General features: G+C 40.1%; 1 protein-coding gene across 1 annotated transcript in view; it reads left to right on the forward strand.

Annotated features, from left to right (window-relative positions):
* The first annotated feature begins 1721 nt into the window (after positions 1 to 1721).
* The window catches only part of DHX15 (DEAH-box helicase 15), a 47381-nt gene continuing 25581 nt past the window's right edge, over positions 1722 to 23521 (forward strand). The window contains exons 1-5 of the mRNA XM_033059569.2: positions 1722 to 1908; positions 7646 to 7994; positions 11346 to 11539; positions 12619 to 12778; positions 13148 to 13366. Of these exons, the coding sequence (XP_032915460.1) occupies positions 1841 to 1908; positions 7646 to 7994; positions 11346 to 11539; positions 12619 to 12778; positions 13148 to 13366 (990 nt within the window). The 5' untranslated portion in view covers positions 1722 to 1840. The remainder of the gene's footprint in view (positions 1909 to 7645; positions 7995 to 11345; positions 11540 to 12618; positions 12779 to 13147; positions 13367 to 23521) is intronic.

The raw sequence follows: 23521 nt of genomic DNA on the forward strand, positions 1-23521 counted from the left end.
ACACATAGCTGTTCACCCCAACTAGCACACGATTCTTACCCTCTTTTCTGAATTTGTTGCTGAGCTGTAGCCTCAGATTTCATACCAGCTGAGACACCTGCTTTTTTCTTACCTCCAAAAGAGAAACTTCCCTGATACTTGCCATAGGATGGGTAATCTAGAGCAAGACCATAAGTAGATTTATGCTGGTGTGCACAGGAAGGAGAAATAAAGATCTGAAACAGAACTACAGAGTTCTCCATGCTTCCATTGTTGCACCCTTGCAGCCTTGTCAGAACCTCCCAGCACTAGCTTCTCATCCCAACTAATGCATATAATGCATTTATATTCTTCCCATTCTTCCCACTTTCCAGGGAGACTTAGCCACTATTTTTTCCTCCCTGAATGTGTCCTATTCAAGTACTCTATTTCAATAAACACTTGCTTTTGTTTAAGATAGACATAATTTAAAACTCACTTGCAAAGATGTGTAGAAAGTTTTTCCTTAGCTGCATTCAGCCAATGCAGCTTTGTGTAGACTACCACAGCATAACAAGTAAGCTTGATATTTGGGATAGAGAGATTTACTATGTAGTGTTTATCCTCTGGAAACTGCTGACAGAGATATTCCAGTGTTTTTTGTAATATAGTTTTTAAAATTACATCCAGCTTCGCAAGAAAAGTTCAAACTCCAGTTTCCAGGAATATTTATTTTGGTTGATAATTCTAAGCAAAAAAATCTTATTTTTATTACACTAACATCTAGAACTTCAGTAGAGCTGTGTGTGCCATTTTGTTATATTATCTAAAACTAGGGACATAAACTTTCTTCTGTTAAAGAAAATAACCTTTGTATTGGTCTACATTAAATATTTTAATAGCTATATTAAAGTAATTCCAACAAATCTTTGGAATGTGAATCCATGGATAAAGCCCCACTTGCTGAGCAGGCTGTACTTGCAGAACAGGTCACTGCTGCTGGGTGATGTTTCCTGACTACTTTCATGTCTGTTAGCTGAGCCATTCATGTGAATGCACCCTTGCTCCAACACTCAGGTAGCAGGAGCTCATTCAAAGTAGCTGAGCAAAAGTCGTAATATGGAGCAGGACTGTGAAAAGGGCCAGGGAGGAAGCATTGGTGAGGCTGCACCTCAAGTACCGTGTGAGGTGCTGGAGTGTGACCGCAGATGGGCAGAAAGCTTGAGAAAGGTGCAGAAAACATGATTTCTGAGGAAGGGCTCCGGGCGGCAGTGCCGGGAGCCGGGGCGGCTCAGGGCAGCTCACGGCTCCCTGCAGCTCCCACAGGAGCTCTGGCCGGGCGGGACCTGCTCTCTTCTGCTGTGCCTGCGGCGAGGCAGCCAGAGGAAATCGACTCCGGCTGGGACAAGGGAGATTCAGATCAGATATTAGAAAAAACCTTTCAGTGTTAGGGTGCTCAGCTTCCCAGGGAGGTGGCAGAGTCACCATCCCCGGAGGTGTGCAAGAGGTGCTCGGATCTGGCGCTGGGCGATGGATTTAGTGGTTACAGTGATAGTGCTGGTGGACGGTGGCACTGGATGATGTCAAGAGTGCTCTCCACCCTCGCTGCTCCTAAGATCCACGGATCTTCCATGAGGCTTTTCCTGGCAGGGCCTCAGCCGGGAGCGCGCGCGGCGGGGCGGGGCCCTCGGGCCCGCGCCCAGGGGAGGCTTTGGCCAACGGGCCCGCGCGCCAGCGCCTCGCGCGGCCCCGGCGCTTCCTTCCGGCCGCCATTTTGTCGGCCGTGCCTCGCCGCGCCGCCGCTCGGGGAGGGAGCGCAGAGCGCCCGCCCGCCGCACCCGGACAGACCGACCGCCAGACAGACAGACCGACCGCCATCGCCATGTCCAAGCGCCACCGCCTCGATCTAGGCGACGATTACAGCTCCAGCAAGAAACGCACCACCGACGGGTAAGGGGTGGCGCGGGCGGTGCGGCCCGCGGCGGGGCGGGTGGGGGGGATCGCGGCGGCTCCCACGCCATCCGCTCCCCATCCCCAGCTCCGGCCGCTCCTCCGGGGTTGGAGCTCCCCGCGGAGCGGTGCGGCTGCGGTGCTAGGCGGGGAGAGGCTGCAGCGGCGCCGCCTCGGCCGAGCGGGCCCCGCGGCCTCGCGGCTGCCCGGAGCGCTGGGCCTGGCTCGGTATCGGGCGGCCCCCTCGGGGGGGCGGATGGCGGCGGGGCGGGCAGCGGGGCCTCGTGCGGCGGCGCCGGGAGGGGGAAGGGAGGAAGGCACCGGCCCAGCCGCCTGGGCAAGTGGGCTGGGCTGGGCGCCCGTGGCGGGGGTGGCGCGCTGCTGGGCCCGCGCCCCCGCGCCACGCTTTGTTTGCAGCTCTTCGCCTTCATGTTTGTATTCACCCTTCCCACTCCTTCCCCCGTCTTCCTTTGTATCTGTTTACTTAATCTCTGCCTTGAGAGGCAAATGTGGGCCTAGAGATGAGCACGAGGTTTGTGCAGCCCGTGTTATTAGTGCCTGCACTGGTGGTAGCCTTGTTCCTTTGTTAGCGTCTTTCACCCATTCACCTTCGGTGATGTGCTTGTCTTGAAGTAAGAATCGATGGCGAGGTGGGTTTTGAGGTAGGGGGCGAGGGAGTGTTTATTTTTTTCTTCGTTTTGCGAAGGTTGAAGTTTTAGGACTGTACTGCACATGCTTCAGCATATTTTTGTTTAATTTAAGGTAATTGCAGGAACACAGACAATGCACTGGTGCTGTTCTTAAATTCAGCGTTGCTTTAGAGCTTTATTTACATAGTCTTTTCCCCTTTAACTGAGCTGGAGAAAAGGCAGGCAGCTCTTCAAAGCAAATTTTTGAAGTCTCGAGTACAAAGAAATGCAGTGTTTATCTAGTCTGGCCTTCTTTAGGGAGCACAGGAGGCTTCCGTGAATTAAACAATTACTAAAGTACATCAGCATTGTTTCAGACTATTTATCTAAGAAAAATCCTTCAGTTTGTTCTCAAAGGCTACAATAGCTCTAAGTCTAATGTAGCAGCTAATATTCACTGATAAACAGTCCTTGCAAAACTTGCTTTTTTTAAGGTGAGCTTGTACAGCTTCAGTTTTTAGCCCCTAGAGTGTGATGAATTCTTCTCAGCTGAACATAATCGTTTATTATTCAGCTCTTATTTCCTCTGTGTAGGATCAGCATAATCACATTTTTTTAAATATATTGAGCTGTTTGTCTCAGTTAATGCATTTTTGTAGGATTTCCTAGAGAAATAGGTCCTCTGAGGCTACAGAAAAGCTGTTCGTATACAGCTTTTCTGTATGTAGAGGCTTTTGTAAAATTATCAAGTATTTATGTCAAAATAGGGCGTTACTTAAATGTGGTATGACTGTTACTGTTGGTTGTAAAGATAATCACAGGTCAGTATTTCCTTGTTGGTTTTACAGTTTTGGTGTGGCTTTGTCATAATTTTACTGGTCACATAATGTCATTCTGAACTCTTAGTCTTACCATTTTGTATGTAACTTCCCACCAGTGTTAAACTAGAAGGCATTGACCTTTATGGCATCTAAAAGCTGTAGAAATGCTGGTCTTGTGCCCCTTCTTTGTCCCCTCCTCTGCAGTTAAAGCATTAAATGGTATAGGACTGAGAAGAACTTGCTCTAAGCATGATTATGTCTTAAATGACCTGAAATCTTAATTCATGTAGCACGAGTCATACTAATGTTACATGGTTGGTTTATTTTAGAGTGGTTTGGTTTTGCAGCTTATGCAAGGCCGTAAGGAAGATGTGTGGAGTCTTGTTAAAAGCGTGTGTGTACCTGCCTTCCTCTGTGCCAAGAGTGCCTTTCTGCAATTTAGGTGGTTTTGGAGCTGGATTAAGATGGATGAGCTCCCTTGCATGGTTCACATTCACTTCATATTCAGAACAGTAGTGTGTCTTCCATCCAAACTGGACTACCTGACAAAATATGAAAGTTACTTCATGTGAATCTGTATTTCTTTAGTTCCTCTTTAATGCAGGCCTCTGTTGGTGTGGGTGGCTCTACTTGGCCAGCAAGTTTGTAATTGTTGGTGTAACCTTAAGCATCTACATTACATCTGTTTTCTTCCAGACTTGAAGTATTGTCTGTGAAGTAAACATTTTGGAAAAATCGAAATCATATGGAAGGTTTTTGGTTACAGTTTTTCTGTGAATTCCGTACATACTATTTTAAAATATGTTAATTTCTTTTCAAATATATTTGACTTGTGTAGCATCAGTTAGTGATCTAGTGGGATGTATCATTCAGACTAATTGTACTTGGTTGATTCCTGTATAGAGCAGAAATTCTTTTAGCTGCACTGCCTTTTTTGCATCAACTATTGGGAAAAATACTGATCTGTTAGATGGGCTTAAGCTTTCACTGTGATGATCAGTGATTTACCTTGAGCATTTTGTTTGTGGTTTTATTTTTATATGCCCTTTTTTAAAAAAAAGGGCACTCTTTATTTAGTGATTGCTATAGTGCTTCTTTTGTGTTCATATACGTTATATGTGTGTGAACGTAAGGAAGTGAAAGCAAAAAGCAGACCAGACTTTTTCATTTAAAAGCAGAGCAAAAAATCCCAACCCCCTTCAGTCATGGAGGCTGTTACGGTTTCAGGCACAAGACAAATGGGATTAAATTATTATTTTACTGTTAATTTTTGTGTCTGATTTCTGTTTTCCTTGTGCAATAATGAAAAAGCAACTAAAATGTGGCAGTTTATAAGTGAAAAGCTGCCAAGCCACATTTTTAGATAGTTAAAGAAATTAATATGGCAGCCCAACTGTCATTCCTCTTTTTGCTTGTTGAGCAAGTGAGTGTGTGTCTGCTAAGCTTCAGTAATAATGGGAGACTGAGAAACAGTTTTAGGGAAAGGATGTACTGCTGTATCATTTTAAGTGTTAGTGGGTAAGTTTGCTGTATGTTTTGTTTTTATGGTAGGATCTGGTTGCCTCTACTTCTCCTGCTTTTTGAAAATATGAAATAGATTCAACTCCTTTTATTAACACATACATAGTTTTTTACTTCTGAAATATACATAGAGCTTGATAGATTTCCTTTCTGTTTGTACAGTTAAAAAACTGTAAGAATTCAATGAAGAAACTGAGAAATGGGGATTAATGGCACTTTCCATGATTGTATTTGTAGTCCATTTAATTCACTTCTTGTTCATGAGATTGTGTTTTTGTTTGTTGTAAGTCCACACAGGTAGGTACCAACAGAAAAGAAGTGGTACAAGAGAGTGTTTAGGAGGCTAGATCAGAGATACTGATCCAAGTTAAAATTAATGCTGGTGGGAAGGTTGGTTCTTAGCAAGGCTGGTGAAATGCTTGTGTTGACACATGGAAAGGGTAGGCAGCAGTGGGAATCTATTAATTTTAGTGCTAGGGCTGCTTCATGGAGGCTGAAGTGTATGGGGGTGATACACTTGATGGTCTGTAATGCAGAACCTGTATACTGGCACAATACTGTTTAAGTAAATGGTTGTGGAATAGATTTTGTTGGTGTGGTTTATTTACACTTTAACTGGGTGCCAGTGGAGGATACAAATCCATCAGAAACACACGTACACAAAAGAATGCTGTAAAAAAACAAACCAAGCCTGCACATGAGTAACATGACTTATTCTAGCTTTAGTGAAGTGTATTGTTGCATTTTACCCTGCCTTTACCACTCTTGAATTGCTTTCATACTTTTATTTCTTTTGCCTGCCAGTAGTGTTACCATGCACTTGTATGTCCTGGTGCCTGCAGCTGTTTAGAAGGTGAATGAATAGCTCGTCAGCCAAGTCCAAAGCTTTGTTGCTGTCTGATAAATGCTATTAGACTCTTACCTTTCTGAGTAGCATAAGAAGCCTAGTTCCTAGGGGTAACTTTCATATGGAGAGTATGAACCTATTGGGTTATGCAATATCTGCCTGGCATTTTACAGTAGGAATAGATTTCTAGCTTGTACAATGTTTTACCATGTTGGAAATAACGGTAAAACTAGAGTATCTCAGGTTCTAACAAATGCCCTAGAAAGGGTCTTAATTTTTAAATTACTCAGTCCAAAACTTTAGGAAAATCTGTACACAACTAAGTGACAGCAAATGGTATGTTTTGTAATCCTTTATTTTCAATGAGTCTATGTTAAAAGAAGCAATGTTAAAAAAATCGTAATATGACCTCTGTTGTCATATGTTGAAGTACTGAGGGGGGAAAAAAATGGCTGCATACATTACATTCATTTATACAAGAAAGGCAGTGGTGGTTGTTTCCAAAGCACAGCACATTTTGAATTAAAATTTATAGAATCAGTAGTAATGTAATCTTGGTTACCGCATCTTCTCTGTACGTCGGAATTTGGTGTTATTTCAGTAGTTACATTTGGATGCCAAATGCATGTTTAAAACAAAAGCTGTGGAGAGCAGTGTTGGCAATAATTTTCTTTAGACATGATCTCTAGACGTGCCTGAGTGTTGGTGAAGAAGGAGGTGAGGTTCTGTTTTTTTTCAAAAATTCTTGGAAATGTTTGTGTGCACTTATTATAAAGCTGGTGTTGACTTTGTTGTTTTGCCTTTTAGATAGGATTTCAGTTAATGCACAAAAAGAGACAAAGCTGAGGATATCCTCAGTTTTGCAGGCAAGGATGTCACTAATCTTTTTAACTTTATCTAGTTTAAAATTGCATTGATTTTGTTTTTGTAAAGCAGGGCTTGTTTCAAAGTCCTGAATTGGGAACTTTTATTAAAAACATGCAAGCTGTAGTTTTTGGGTCAAACTAAGGATTCTTTTGTGAGTGTGTTTGTAGGAAGAGGGAGGTTATGTGAAGGAACACGTACATGGACTTGCAGAATCAGAAACTCTTGGAGGGACTGAGGTCAGAGTTTAAGAATACTGTTTTTCTTTTGTACATGCAGTGAATTTTTCTACTTAGTATTTGGAAATGTGTGAATACATAAATGCTGTTTAAGTGTGTGGTAGGAGGTGATACCGGAGAAGATAGAGCTTGGTAGTGTTGGGTTAACAGTTGAACTCTATGATCTTAAGAGTTGTTTCCAACCTAAATTATTCTGATTCTGTGAAGTGCAACGGCTGATTGTAAGTCTTAAGTTCCACACTCAACAACCTGTATATGAAAGTTGATGGAGTCAGAATTGTGTGTAAGACTTGAAACAAAAAAAGCTGCAGAGTAATTGTGGAATAATAAAATGAAACTTTCCTTCCACAGCTTGTTTATTGAGTTAGCTTTTTTGGATGAGTATAATTCCTTTGGTAGGTAGGCAAAAGAAACTATTTAATGTTCTTACTTTTCTGCAGCAGCAAGTGGAAACGGGGGGGACTGAGACATCTATACTGCACAGCTGATTCTTTATAGTCATTAGATGAAGAGAGTTACAATGTTCATGTCTCCATGTGATAGCTATATTCAGTGTTAGGTGTAATGAGAGGAACTGTTGTAGTGTTTTGGTACAATAAGTGTGGCTATGTATTTATAATGTTGAGTATGCGTCACATATACTTTTGTTACTCATTGATCCTTATCCTTCCAGACAGCTGCCTGCAAGACTGTAAAGATTTGGTTTGCATCCACTTTACACTGTGCACCTTTAGGGTTGTGTTGTATTGAAATTCCTCCTCTGCATTTAGATATTCAAGTGTGTCATTTTCTACTGTGTCTCTTAACTCATTTTAGGAAAGATCGGGACCGGGACAGGGACCGAGATGACCGTTCGAAAGATCGTGACAGGGATCGTGACAGAGATAGAGATCGTGACAGAGAAAGGGACAAGGAAAAGGATCTGCGACCTACATCTAACTCCACATATTATGCAGCTGCTGGGTTGCCAGCTATAAAACCAGCAATGATTCCACACAGTATTAACCCTTTCACAAATCTACCACATACCCCACGATATTATGATATCCTGAAAAAAAGGCTACAGCTTCCTGTCTGGGAATATAAAGAAAGATTTACGGATATTTTGGTTAGGCACCAGTCATTTGTGCTGGTTGGAGAGACTGGGTCTGGTAAAACAACACAGGTGAGTTCTTATCTCTATGATACTGCATTTTTTTAACGTTTGTGGCTGTTGCTAGGTGTGTGTGAGAAATTATTTGTGTAATAATACTTCACAAACTGTGAGCAAAACTAATTTGATGAATGTTATACTTGCTTAATGAGTGCAAAAGGTGAGGAGAGTCTTACACAGCACCTTCCAGTACTGCTTCTAGGCCACTGCTTCCATTGGGCTTTATAATTGGTAGGTTTCTGGTAGAGGAAGACAGAGCTTTAATGGTGTGACAGAAGTGTACTAATCCACAAACTGAAGTGGTGGTTCCAAATAATTTATGTAGATGGCAGCTACAAAGTATGAACTTGTTCGTGTTTTGTGAAACTTACTGGTACAGATAAAAGGAATTGAAATGTCAGTTACTATTCTGATATCTGATTAGTTTTTGGTGATAATCAAACTTGAGAGGTAGAGTCTTGTGTTTCTTTGGTGCTGAAACTTCTCAGAGGTTGTGGAGCTTTTTAGTGTTGCAGTTAAAAATAGTTTTTTTTGTGGACTCATGGCTATAAAAGTCTTCCTCAGCACCAGAAGTAGTGATAACAGACTAAGATGCAGAGCCTCCTTAAGCCTTAAGAAAAATTTTGAGGACCAGTAAACAGGAAATATCTAAGATACAAGGAACACCTCGGTATTTATAGCAGGATGGTTGAAACCAGATGATCTTCAAGATCCCTTCCACCTGAAGCCATTTTGTGATTCTGTGATTACGTACATGTTTTCATCAGGATTGGAAATGCTTGTCTCTGACAATGAAAAAAACAGATGGTGAAACTTTCCTCACTTGTTTCTCATAGAATTAAACTCCAAAGTACTGAAGAAGTACAGTAATTTCACAATTATAAGCCGCACCATTTTGACTAAAATTTTGGTCCGAACCCAAAGTGCAGTTTATAATCAGGTGCGGCTTATATATGGACAAAGAGTGAGAAGTTGCTGTTTTAGTTTGGAGGACAGGTGTCTGCTGAGAAAGGCAGGAGCTTCTCTTTGAAACGGAGAATGTAAACCCTCTCCCTCCAAATTATTATAATTTTGAAATCAAAAATATGGCAAAAATATGGGAATTAGGAATAACAGTTCTTTTCTAGGGAAATTAAAATAGAAATGCAGTACTACAAAGAAACAAACTCCAAACCCTGACAAAGTCAGAGTACAACCTGACACCCCGTCAGGCAGGGTGTTGGTAGCAGTCCCATTAAATGGTGGCTGCATCCTCTTGCAGTGACAGATGTGATTCAGTTGGAGCAGTGCTCCTGCAGAAGGTGCAGTTTCCCTCTGGAGGTCCAGTGGTGATGTGGAGAAATCCGGTTTTCCTCCGGTGTTTCAATGAATGGCTCATTAGCAGAATATCTCCCATTGAGATAAGGATCACTGCCCCCACCCTCAACAGATGGTGATAGAATAGATACCTTTTATCACACTCTGTATTGTAATGTACGGCTTATAATCAGGTGCAGCTTATATATGGACGAAGAATGAAAAGTTGCTGGCACCCGGAAGTGCGGCTTACAATTGTGAAATTACTGTATATTGGAAGCCAAGGCATTAATTTTTGGTTCCTTAGTATTTACAGTGGCTTAGTTTGTAGTTTAAGTTTAAGCTTCGAAGTTAACTGGTTTTTCTGAATGTGCTAGAAACAGGCTTAGTGGTGGAATGGGTGTGCCAGATTTCTCTTAGGAAGGGATAATTACTTGTTGTAATTGCAGTGTTTACTCTTTTAAGTCTGGTGTCATATGTGCTTCTGGTATAATAATTTCACTTTGGTGAAGAGAGTGGTAGAGTGGCATATCCTTTGCATATTGATGTAACATGGGTGCCACATCTTTAGCAGGACTTCTTGATGAAGTCCAGAAGCAAGGTGTTGCTTAGTCCGTGTCCTTTACAGTGTGCAGGAGAACTGATACAGGTTCTCAAATAATGAAAATTCAGAGAATCCTACCATGTAACTTTTAACTGAGGAAGTTTTCAGTAAGTTGGAGAGGCTCAAAAAAGCCAGAAAGAGCAGTGCTCTTCTGTCTCTTGCTGTGCATTCCTCACTGCGATCAACAAAGAGATGGAATCCCCGTTTGATGCAAACATGAAGCCGATTTATTGATTTCACACATCAATATATACACCTTTCCAACTATAGCTAAAAATAGCACAATCACACAACTGATGTTTCAAAGTAACATTACATAATCAGAACTCTGTACAGAGCCTCTGCACAGACCTGTACAGACCAGCATAGGCACGTACAGTCTTGCATCATTTGTCTTTGACAAAGCACACCAAGCACACCTTTCACTTCCCCATTCAGAGTTCTGCCTTGGCTTGCTAGGGCTTGTGGCCTACCAAACTCAGTACATCCACTTCAGTCATGAGTTGAGCAGTGCTTTGAGCCCTGCTCTCCCAGCTGTATTTCTGCATCTCTCCCTTTCTTTTCTAATAGTACAGGTACACTCTGTGTAGTCATTACCTCCTCGTGTTTATGGAAGTTAAGTTCTTAATTGAGAAAGTTCTTGCAATTAAATGAGGCTAACTAAAGCCATTCCTCCCGCTTTTGATACTGATAAAATTACCTTTTTTTATAAGGAAATCAGGGGTTTTGATGATGGTATAGGGATTTTTTCTGTCAACATTTTCCTGGTTTCAGTTATGCTTTCTCTCTTACTGCTCATTGCTGCAATATATAAAGGATGTGTTTTCTTTTTTTCTTTGTGGTTTTAATACTTGGAAAGTAATTACTAACAACAAGTGAGATTTTTTGGTCTAGGCTTGGAACTAGTTAGGCCTGGAGATGTCTCCTCATGAAGTGTCCCACTGGGAGCGTGTGGAGAATAATATATCTTCATCAAACTGTTGCTGACCATAGGAATTCTGAATAAAACGAGTGCTAATACAAGAAGGAATGCATAGGGGTTTTCTATCTGGTTGATGAAATTTTCAAAGTAATAAACCTAATGATCATAATTATCTGTTCATTTTATTTGTTGCATTTCTTGGGTACTGATCTCAAGTTTTGAGTGTGGTAGCTTTAATTTTGGTTGCCCTTGGAACATGTTGGCTGCTGCTAAGTACCTGTAAAAGGTATTGATCCAACAGGGCTGAAATGTACTGTGAACCTATGTATTTCCTTGATAGCTTCAAAGATAATTATGTCTCTGCTTAACAAGAGTGTGCTTTATTTAGTGATACAACAAGTGTATTTGCTCTCCTGCTATGGATATTTTTGTGCATGCAATTGACATCTCTGTGGAATTCTAACTTTAGGTTCAATACAGAGATTGCAGATTCTGTATGACCACCTGGAGTGTGTTTATCACTGAATTTTATTCTTGACAGATCCCTCAGTGGTGTGTTGACTACATGCGCTCGTTACCTGGCCCGAAGAGGGGAGTGGCGTGTACCCAGCCCCGGCGAGTGGCTGCGATGAGCGTGGCGCAGCGCGTTGCTGATGAGATGGATGTTATGCTGGGCCAGGAGGTTGGCTACTCCATTCGCTTTGAAGATTGCAGTAGCGCGAAAACCATTCTGAAGTAAGTGTGGCAGCTGTCAGGTAAAGGTATAACAGCATACTTGGAAGTGGGGGAATCACAGGGTAATGAAAGATGTGAGCAAAGTTATGAAAGGAATAATAAGGGAGTGACTCTGGATTGGTGCTTTGTGTCTGAGTGGGGAAGAGACATGGGAGCTGTAGCGTGACTGAGAGAAACCTGAGATGTGAGGCATGAATAGAGTTGGAAATGATTCCTTCCTCTTGAAGTCACTGCACCCTATAAATATTAATTTTAAATGAGCCATAAAGAAGGTGATCTGAATAAGTATTTTAGTATTAAGGTGCTATTCATAATAAAGCCCTTCAACATGCATTCACCTGATGTTTTATGTGTGGTGTCTTCTACTCAGAGTACATCTGGTAAACTTGAGTAGCTTATTTCAGTAAAGAGAACTTCCCAAAGATTCAAAACTGGCCTATACCTAGCTCTGGAACACATAGTCAGGAGTGTTTTGCTTGTCAGCTGCTATAGATTCTTGTGCTGCCAGGAGCCAGGTGTATTTAATATGTCATTTGCAAATTACATTCAGAATGCTCTGTTAAAAACACCAGTGTGGTTCAAAGATTAATGCTTTTCTATCAAAAGATGTCTTCTCTTTGGTTGTAGAAGTATTTGAAGAGCTGGGCATAAAGTTAATGTGGAAAAGGAAATGTTAAAGTAGCAGAAAAGCAAGAAGTGAACAGATCTGCGGACAGAAAAGAACAATTTCAGAAACAGTGTATCTTGGATTTTAGAGGATGTTTTCCCCTTTCTTTTCCTGTCTGTAGCTTAGGTGTGGAAGTCTGCCAGTAAGAGTCTACAAACTATTGTAAATGTTACTAAACCTTGTTTTGCCTCGCCTATTCCTTTTTAAGCTTTCCCCCCGTAATCCCAGATTCCATTTATACTATATTTCTACTTGAAAATTTCAACTGGGCTTGTTACACTGTTGGAAGTAGTTTGCTAATGTTTCTACTTTTAAAAAGTTGATTAAAAACTTAGTTCAAGCATCCTAATGAACATAGATGAGGATTTTGCATCAAACGTACTAAACAGAATGTATGTTGGAATTTGTTCAGGTATATGACTGATGGTATGTTACTTCGTGAAGCCATGAATGATCCTTTGCTGGAGCGCTATGGCGTTATAATTCTTGATGAGGCCCATGAGAGAACACTGGCTACAGATATCTTGATGGGAGTTCTGAAGGAAGTTGTAAGACAGAGGTCTGATTTGAAGGTCAGTAATGATGAAGTCCAACAGCATCTCTGTTCTAGTTGCAAAAAAGTATCTGGATAAAGTATCTGTGTACTTAGCTGATTTTTATAATAGTTTTTTGATCTGTGGCAATCTATATTGGAAGGCTAACCCTAGGAAATTGTGAATGTGTTTTGTATTGAGGAAGTTCTTAGAAACAATGTAATTGTAACTTAACCTTACATATTGGACTTGGATTGTTTTTGAACCTTTATAACAAGGGTGCTGTGTTCAGGTAATAAAAGCATTCTTATATGGCAGTCAGCAATTTACTTTCTTAAAATTACATATTGCATGCATGTCACAAGCTCTTCTAAATGTTGAGTAACTTTTTGTCCTCCCAATCTACAGGTCATAGTTATGAGTGCTACTTTAGATGCTGGCAAGTTTCAGATCTATTTTGATAACTGTCCTCTTCTAACTATCCCGGGTCGCACCCATCCTGTGGAGATATTCTATACTCCAGAACCCGAAAGGGACTACCTTGAGGCTGCCATTCGAACAGTGATACAAATTCACATGTGTGAAGAAGAAGAAGGAGATCTCTTACTCTTTCTTACTGGACAAGAGGTACTTTCTTCTGTTTTCTATTCATTGTTCTATACAGAAACTGCTTTAAGTGATGTAAACTTAAACACTTAGGTAAACTAAAACACTTGGTTTCCTTTCCTGATTTATTATTTGGGTGTTCTGAGATTTATCTGCCATACACTTTAGGTCCTTTGGCATTGTACATATCTGTATTGTAAATGCTGTGCAAGGCCTTTCTGAAATGAAAATTCTCAGCAACTCAAGTACTTCAAAAAGAGAAACCCAGAGAATGAACCCTAGGTTTGTGTTGATGGGAGCCCCAAAGATCTGGTACCTGAAAGCATCCTTGGTTTTTGTTGAAAAGCTATTTCTTTGCACTTCTGTACGTGTGTTGTACAGCTTAACTGTAGAACGACCATTTGCTTTTGCTACGTAGCCAGTCATTTTAGTAAGAATGTTCAGGTTTTGGGGTTTTCATTATTAACTCGGAGTATTAGGCTGTAGACTTGATGTGCCATAAATTCAGGGAGTTATGTCTCAGAAATAGACTCTGTGCCCTCCAAAAGAGGATTGTATACAAGCACTTAAGCTAAACTACATCAGGAAATAAGAATTTTCTGGAAATTTTAAATACTTCACTTGAAATAATCTGGGGTGTTATTTTGGTCCTAGTCTTTCTTTGAAGCTCTTTTGAGTGTCCATATTGGTAAACTGAGATGGAGGAGAGGATAAAAACCTGTAGGCGTTTCGAAAGTTTGCTGGAATAAGTCATCCTAAATGTGTTTTTTAGTGGGAAGAAGTGCTGCTAGCAAAAAACGTTTTTCAACTCCTTCTTGCAATTACTATTAAAGAACTGCCTTTCAAGGGATGTGGAACAATTCAGTGTCTTTCTTCCAAGCACAACCTTAACCGTGCCAAGAGGGGAAAGTGGTACAAGTAACTTGTGATGCTAAAGGTACCCAGGCTTCTTCAGTAGACTTGCCAGTCAAAGATGTTGCCTCTTACATGAGTTTTTGAGTTTTAAGACATTTGATTAAGTGTCTTCTGACAGGTCATCTCCCTTATAAACCAAAGCAACAATTGTCACTACAAAAGCAAATATTCTGACTTTTACATTTGTCCTTCTTTGATTGGAGTATTGCTGTAAGTTAAAGTACATGTAGGAAGAAATACTTTCAGTGATAGTGACTTTGAAACCTAGCTGCTTGGTTTTGGTTTGAAGTTGTAGTTCAGGCTAGTTGGGTTACTTAAATGTGTGAATTAGTGAAACAGCTGTTGCAGAAGGGTGAAAATTGGTGACAAGAGAAAGGAATGCTGCTGTCCTGCTGTTTCAGCAGATTTTATTTTCTTTGCAAGATGCTAAATCAGGCTTGTCTTCAACCTTTCACGAAGCACAAATAAATGGCCTTCTGATTTATGAATTAAGTGCTCACTACATCAGGTGCTATGTATTACTCTGAATAACCTGTTAAAACAATCACTGCAGGGCGTGGGATGAGTGTCTTCCTTTGGCTCTAGACTGCAGACCCAACAGTGCTACAGATGTTCTCTGTTCCTTTGTATGAACAGGTTCTTTGATTTTTCACTGGATTGATTTGCAGGACATAATGTATTATAAGCAAATTCTGAATAAAATTCTGCACACAGTACATGCTCATAAATGTATTCATGTAATTAAGCATAAAAACATCTAACATAGTATTTTACTGTGATTATTGTATCAGTTTAAAGCATGCATTGGTAAGCCAGCATCCTCTGCTTTGGAGTCTAGAGTTCTCCAACCCATGTGTCAGCTGAAGGTACTGCTCAGGGGCACTGGAGTTGACTACCTGGAGCTAGTCTTAGTTTGGGTGGTTAGCATGAAATTCAAGTCTGGTTTAGCTTCTTTAGAGAAGCTTGGAAGTACTTTAACCCTTTTGATGAATGTCATTTTGGAGCCTCTGTTGAGCATCACAATAGAGTCTCTATGTGTATCACTGTTGAATCTAAAGTAGTGTGACCTGCTGTATGCTCAGGAATGGGAAAGGGAGCTCTCTAGGTACCATTGCCTCTGTTTGTTTCAGGTTCACTAGGCTTAGTGGCTAGGTTAAAATTGGTGCATGCTAGGCAGAAATGCATTGTAGTTCTTTTGGATTCTTCAAAACAGTATGAACAGGGTGCAAGATTATTTGTTTTTGTCAGAAAGGTGCATATGCAAAGTTAAATGAAATTATGGAAAGGGAACATGCTTTAGCTGAAGCAGTGCTAATGTGACTTGTTCAATAAGATGCTAAAAATGAGGTGTGATTGCAGTGGTCTGTGTTAGAATGGGGTCCCTTATTGGCTACTATCTTCTCATCCAAATGAATTTGAAGTAATTTCACATGGGAATTAAGATGGATAGCAGTTAATTAGTTCAAATTAGTTAAGACACAGAGAAGATGATGAAACTAGGAGATAGCGAGGAAGATTCTGTGTTGTCATGCCCAGAAAATTAAAAGAAGCTTAAATGTGTTTGGAAACTAAAGGAATCTTAATTGTATTAGCCTGTTACAGTATGATGATAAAATTGTTGTTAGTGGTGCAGAAGTGTGTTCAGTAAAAATTTTCTTCCTGAATCCTGAAAGGAGCAGAAGTATAAGATTACATTGTATGAGCTACTTTTAAGTCCATTAATAGCAAAAGAGGATATTTAAAAGCAAAATTTACTAGGAGTGAACATTTTGAAACAGGACTTGTCCTACAGGCTTTGTAAGGATTTTTAAAACAAACAACCACCCAGTATATGAAGCGAGTTTCAGAACATGGGAATAGTGTTCATATTTAATGCTAATATTCAAAAAAATGTATAGCCTGGTGTATTGGGTTTGCATGGCCGAGCTTTGGTAGCAGGGTGGCTTCTTTGAGGAGCTGCTAGAAGCTTCATCCATGTCCAGCAGAGTCAATCCTTGGCAGCTCCAAAGATGGATGTGCCACTGGGCAAGGCTGAGCCAACGGTGGTTATGCCTCTGTGATAACGTTTAAGAAGAAAAAAACAAATTACTTAGTAGTTGTAATTGCAGTTAGAGAAGAGCAGGGTGAGGACATACGAGAGGAACAGCTCTACAGGCACCAAGGTCAATGCAGAAGGAGGTGCTGCAGGCACCATTGCTGGGATTCCCCTAGAGCTGGTGGTGCGGCCTGTGGTGAAGCAGCTGTGCCCCTGCAGCCCGTGGAGATCTGTGAGGATGCAGAATCCACCTGCAGCCTGTGGAGGACACCCGTGCTGGAGCAGGTGGAGGCCTGATAGGAGGCTGTCATGTCGAGGGCCCCTGAACAGAGCCCCCTCTGGAGCAGTCTGTCCTTGAAGGTCTGCAGCCTGTGGAAGAGTGATCCATGCTGCAGCAGCTTGCAGAGATCTGTTGCTCACAAGATGGGCTCATGCCAGAGAAGTTTGCAGAGAACTGTCTCCCATGGGGAGGATCTTGTGCTGGAGCAGGAGAAGGACTCCTCTTCCTGAGAAGCAATATAAATAGCGAGATGAACTGACCATAACCCCAATTTTCTGTCTCCCTGTGCTGCTGGGGTAGGAGGTAGAGCTGGGAAGGAGAGAGGGGTGGGGGGGGAAGGTGTTCTTAAGGTTTTACTTTACTTTTTGTTATCATACTCTGATTTTGTTAGTAATAAATTCAGTTAATATCTCTAATCTGAACCTATTCTGCCCAAGGTGGTATTTGATGAGTGATCTCTCTCTGTCCTTATCTCAGCTCATGAATCCTTATGTTTTCTCTCCCCTGTCCAGCTGCGGAGGGGAGTGATAGAGAGGCTTTGGTGGGTGTCTGACAATCCAGCCAGCATCAACCCTCTACAGCTGTAAGCTAGGTTACCTGTCATCAGTCGCAGGCAAAATTGGAAACTGAGAGGGATTTTGTTTCGCAAGGGAAAAGCATAATTACATTTCAGTCAGCATGTCTTTCTTAGACAATAGGTGTTGTCAAACTCTGTAATCTCAAAGACTAAGAACGAGTTGGTAGTCTAGTTGTGTAGATACACATTTTTTAAGCCTGCAGATCTGAGAGGCAGCTGGTTTATTTTCTACTGGACTTCTTCTAAAATAATACTAGATTTTACACTCCATTAAGATCAGTAAGCTGAGAGTAGGTGTAACATACTTAGAGATGAAATTTGTGAGGAAAAGACAGCAATAATGACACAAAAACTGTATAGATCTGTCTTACGTGTTCTGGTAACATGGGCATTTGCAAATGCCAGTTGTGTTCTCTGTCACTTTTTTTTTTTTAAAACCAAAGGTATCATTTCAGGTTCATGAGGAAGAATTCCAACTGGATCTGGAGATGTGAAATACAGATCAGCGCTGTTCTTGATTGTAGATAAATATATGTAGAACTGTTGCTGTGAAGTTCAGTATTCTAGAAGAGCTTAATGTGATACTGGTAAAACTGATGGTTTAGAAAAGAGTTACAAAATGTTTTTGATGTTTTGATAGACAGTTTGGTAAATGAGGGTTTATTTTAAAGGCACAATATTTTCATCACAGTGAGACTGGTTAAACTTGAGTTGAAAGAAAACAGACTTTCTTCTGTGGAAATGGAAGTAAGAATTGGCAACTCTCTTGGTGTCAGTGATAGTGGTTGGGTGAAGTTAAGAGTGGTAAGTCTGGGTACTGGGGTAAAGTGAACAGAAGTTGTCCTGTTTAGATTCAGATAGGAAGTATTAGGGAAGTTGGGCAGCATGAACTGAAAGAAGAGCAGTAATACTAATTTTGTTTAAATGCTGAGAGGAAGAAGGTATTTTGCTCTCATTTGAGAAGATGCCAGTATTAAATATTAGAAATAAATCAGGTCAAAGAGATCCTGAATATGGGAATTATGCCAAGTCAATTTCAGTTTTGACTTAGTTATGGTCAAGTGTTGGCCTTTCCCATGTATTACTTTTTTTGTCTCTGCGTAATTTTGCAAAGTTTAGTTTTGATCAGCTTGTATTTAGAGGTCTGAAGTGGTAGCACTCTTGGTGCTGGTTCTTTTTACTGCTGTTTTGTCATTTAGCTTGTAGCAGTCTGCTTTCATTTCTAGGAGAAGAAAGATAAATTAAGGAAGCTCTTTGCAGGTTTTGAGGACAAAGACTATGTTTCTTGTATAGAAAGGTTCATGCCATCAAATCCAGATGTGACTAGTTGTGCCCTGCATGTGATGGAACTCAAAAGGCCACAGGTTAATGTTTCTGCCAAATATTTCTTTTTTGCAAGGGACTTATTTATGCATTTGTTTTCTTTGCCCCATATTCCTTTTATGCAAGGTGAAATTGCCTTACAGTTTTTCGGCATTAGTTTCCTTTGGACTTTAGGAGTTATGCCTATTTGAGCCATGTATCTAAGATGAAGCTAAATCTGTATAGTGTAGCAGCTGATCTTCTGTAGATAGGTCTGTCATCTCCTGTTTAAAAGAATTTAAAGTATGTTTTAACTGGAGCAGTCTTGAACTTTTGCTCATCCCATGAGATTCTTTAAGTGTACCAAATACAGGGTCAACTGAAGAAAGGGGTTTTGCAATAATGTTCCCAAGGAATTTGTTTACGAAATAATTGAACTGTATTTTGCATGCCAAGTGCTCAAATTGTCCCATTGAATGTGCTTAAATGACATCACTAGTCACCATCTTTTTGTAGAAAGCGTTTTGGTAAAGGTGAAATACAGCTTAGATCTTATGATTGTGTGGAACCTGGCCAGCAAGTTCACTGACTGTTTGCATAGACCACTCTGGCCTGTTAGAGTGATGCTGGCACTGAAATTACAGTAATTTCATGACCAGAAGGCGCACCGGACTATAAGGCGCACTTCCAGGTTCGGGAAAAAATTTAAGTCAAAAGGCTGCGCATTATAGTCGTGAAATTATTGTACTTTGGCTTAAAGTAACTTGTGGTCCATCATTCAGCAACTGCTGTTAAATATCAGTGTAATTTCACTGTACCTTCTCCATGGCAGCACAGATGAGTCTTGCACACAAACAGAAGGCAAGGGTTCATAGATTTGTAAGAGCCAGGTAACTCAGTAACTGGATGCCACAAATGTATTCAAAGGAGTGGGAAATCCTGAGGGGACTGGGTTTGTTCAGCCTTGAGAAAAGAAGGCTCAGTGTAGATATCATGAGCCAGTGTTTAACAGGTGACTATAAGGTGCATGGAGACACCCTTTTTACAAGGAACCACATGAAAAGATGAGGGGTAATAGATGGAAGTTAATCCTGATGAGATTGTGATAAGCCGTGAGAGGAAAATTTTTCGCTATGAGAATAATCAACCATTGGAATAAACTCCCAGGGAAGTTGTTGATTCCACAATATTGGACATACAGGATTCAGCTGGACAGGTTGTTGGGCCATCTTGCCTAGATTGTTTATGACAAGAAAAATTTGATTTGATGATCCTCAAGGTTCCTTGAAACCTCTTGTTTTGTGATTCTGTGAACTGCATTGCTGCCTGTCACTCTGGGTTTCTTTTTATGTTTGTGGGTTTTGGGATTTTTTTTTTTTTTGCCTACCATTGAATGGAACTTGTAATGGAACTAGTAAGAATCATGTATTTTTTTTCATCATGAGCTTGTTTCTTAAAGATGTGGTGCACTAATTCAGTAATAAGTGCAATTGCTCCTGCAGTATTTTTCTGTTGTTCATGATCTTCAGTATGAGCACCTTACTTTGACTGCAAAAATGCCATCAGGAAAAGAAATGGAAGGGAATTTCTACAAAGCATTCAGCTTGAACATGTAATAAAGACTTCATTTTCAACAGCAGAAAAAAGTAGTGTGCATGATAGGCAAAATCAGTCTCTTGTGTGATTAATTTTATGCAGCTCCTTTTAGAGGAGCTGCTAATAATACATTCAAATCCTTAGTTTTTGATGCAGAGCTAGGGCATGTTAGGTATTGAAGTAGTGAGATGATACAAAGCAATGGAAATGTATTATTGGAGGCAACTGATAAGGTGTTGGCTTGTGGTTCATTTACTTCCAAGTTTCTCTTTACTATGTGTTTTGACACACAACCTGAGGAACCAGGAACTGGCACAGTCTTTAAAAGTCATACCTGGAAGATTTTTAGTAACAAGATTTTTGTAAGTTACATTTTTTTTTAGGAAAAAAGTGAGTATTGCTAAATATTACTTAGTACTTTGTTCAGGGCGTGAACAAAGTCCTGTTCATACTTTGTCTGATTAGTATTTACTAATACAAATCAAAGATGGTGATGGGGTGAAGATTTAACATTAGTCCTATAAGTGGTGCTCTTGAAATTAAGCTGTGGGAAAACTTATGGTCCTCTTGGTTTCAGTCCTGGCATTCTGAGAGTTCAGGACTCATTTGTTTTGTTAATAGGTTTCATATTCAAAAGTTTCCTTCTGGTCTGGTGGATCTTTGCATTTCTAGCTACACAAAAAAAAAAAAAAAAAGCTTCAGTGAGAAGAGTAAAAGTTAGTGAATCCAGGTGGTTTGGGTTTTTGTTTTTAGGCATTAGGCATTAGCCTGCCTTTTCTTTGGAAAAGTAAGTTAAGGAATAAAATTCCTGTCCGATTCAGGAGGCATAAGTAACCTACCTGCTGTTCTGTGAAAATACAGATGGCTGCACTACTGTTACTAATAAATTAAAGGGTAAATGTATACCCTAGTCTTGCTTTGCTTTCTAAACAATACAGTGCCAAGCATTGATTCCCATACAGATTTAGGTCTTTTAGAAATGGAAGTTGGTGTTTAAATCCTGAAGTTTTTTGGGGGTTTTAGAATTGCTTACTGCTACTTAAGCTCCTGAATTAAATTCACCTAATTTGAAAGATACTCTAAATATTACCTGTTGTCCACCAGTTATTTGAAAACAAAGCAACTTACTCAGGTTTTTGTCTAGAATCAGTCTTAATCACACTGATTTTTCAGAAGGAACACCATTTCAATTAGCTTAAATTTGGTTTAATAATGATAGTCTTGATAAAATTGTTTTCCCAATTGCAACTTTTTTTTTCCTTTAAGCTGTTTTTACTTAGCTGTAAGTTCAAAATAAAAATTGCTGACTGTCACTTGGATGTTGAGGTAACTGTTTTTCCTGGTTAAAGATATCTACCACCCCGTTACCTCACTGATCACTAGTATATAAAGGAAAAAAATAAATTTTTCTTTACTGCTTGTAGTTTTTTTTTGAAACTTTTCCAAGGAAAATCACTTAAGGTGCTGATGGTGTGGAAGAGTGTTGAGGACTCCATGTTAATGGTCATAGTGCAGTACTGTGGGGTTCTTAACTGCCACTTGATTTTAGTTTCCGTATTTTCCATAGTGTTGCAACTTAACTGTAGCTATTGCCTGTGTATTGTAAATTTATTCTGATGGATTCAAGAGGAAGCTTCTGGAAGCTTTAGAGTACTTGAGATGACTGTCTGGGACAAGTCTGATCACTGAGCTTTGTGAAGTACAGATGTGTTGTGACACTTGCAGCCTGAGAAAAATGATCAAATGCTAGTGTAATCTTTCCTCTTGTTGTGATCTACTTGCTTTTTACCTTTTGGTAGTCAGCTCTTTTTAGAACGAGTGCATCAGTGGACAAAGTTCATTGACTATGATTTCACTGAGAGCTAGTTCTCAAATAGTGGTCCTAGGAAGTCTTCTTTGTGGCTCAGTTTTAACTTCAGGAAGTCTCATGCTTTTTGTGTATGTTAGGCCTGTTGACTTCTTTGTTTAACTGTGAAGCAGGTCCTTGTGCTGATGCGCTGGGCATTGTAGGTCTAAGTGTGGGTTCTTAGATCCTGTGTCTGTTCCTGCTTCCTGTACCCCCTTACCCTCTATGTCAGTGTGGTAGTTCAGGACTTTGAGTTTTTCAGGCATAGTCCAAATACAATTCAAGTATACTCTACCTTCTCGTTGTTCTGCCTGAGAAGAAGTGTCATCTTCTGCGCAGATTGTTGCAATAATCTTCCTTCCACTAAGGTGTTTTATAATGAATTTGTTTGGAGTAGATGGTGTACAAATATTTAGAGGTGTATTGTTGATTTGTATGTTTTTAAAAAGCCTTTCATACTTTAAGTGATAATAGAATTAGATTTGCTGAATCTTTAAAGGATTAAAGATAGGACTGTGCCTTTATGTCTCATGTTTCTGGATTTAAATCTCTTCATGTGATGCAAACAGATCTTGAATGCTCAAGAATATCCTTAACACTTTGAAACTATTACTACTACACAAAAATCCTTTTCTGTTATGTCCTTGGGAATACCAGTTTTGGTCATCATCTGTGTGTGGTTCTGGATAGGTAGAATCATAGAATGTCCTGAATTGGAAGGGACCCACTAGTGTCATCCAAGTCCAACTCCTGGCCCTGCACAGTACAGCCCCAAGGGTCACACCCTGTGCCAGAGGGCTTTGTCAAAATGTTTGACTCTGGCAGGATTGGTACTGTGAGGACTTTTGTGGGGAAGTAGATCTACTAGTAGATGATCTACTGAAGTAGATACACTATTTTCTGTTAGTGTGGTAAATAAAAGGAAACAACGCTTTCATTTTTAAAATAAAAATACTACTATTTAAGAATTCACTTTTACTGTGTTTATGTGAGTGACAGTGGCTCTTGGTGTTTTGCATCCTTCTTAAAGCAGTTTGTGATGAGAGGTCCGTAGTTACCTCTGGAAATATGGCATTTTTCTTTTGAAGTGTTCTCATGAGTCCTGATTAGAGATACTTTGAACCTACATTGGTAAACTCTCTAGGAAGAATGAATCCTTTTATCTATTCTGAAAGTTGATCAGTAGCTGTCTACACATGTCCTGAAGAGTATAGTGCTTTTGTTTTTTCTTGCTTGCATGTATTTTACATTCTCTTAGTATATAACTGTCCTGGAACTTCCAGTTATTACTATTGAAGACTAAGTAGCCTATCCAGCATTGCAGCTTTCCCAATTGCACAGTATAATCTGCATGAATTCTGTGAATGGTGTAGTGACCTTCAGATCAGGAATTAAAGTCTGTGCTGTAGTTTTGTTTATATTAGCTATTTAACTCCCTTTGCACTGGGAGGAAAACACTGAACTTGAAATGAGGTTATCAGGAGAATAAAGGGTACTTGCACCTGTTTTAAAAAAAAAAAAAATTCTCTTACAGTAAGCCATTAGTGGGCATTCCAGCTCAGTTTCTGTATACCCCTTACATTTTATGAATATGTGTTGGATTTGTTGGCAAAGTGCACGGTTTT

This window comes from Catharus ustulatus, chromosome 5 (assembly GCF_009819885.2).
Source record: "Catharus ustulatus isolate bCatUst1 chromosome 5, bCatUst1.pri.v2, whole genome shotgun sequence".
Lineage (NCBI taxonomy): Eukaryota > Metazoa > Chordata > Aves > Passeriformes > Turdidae > Catharus > Catharus ustulatus.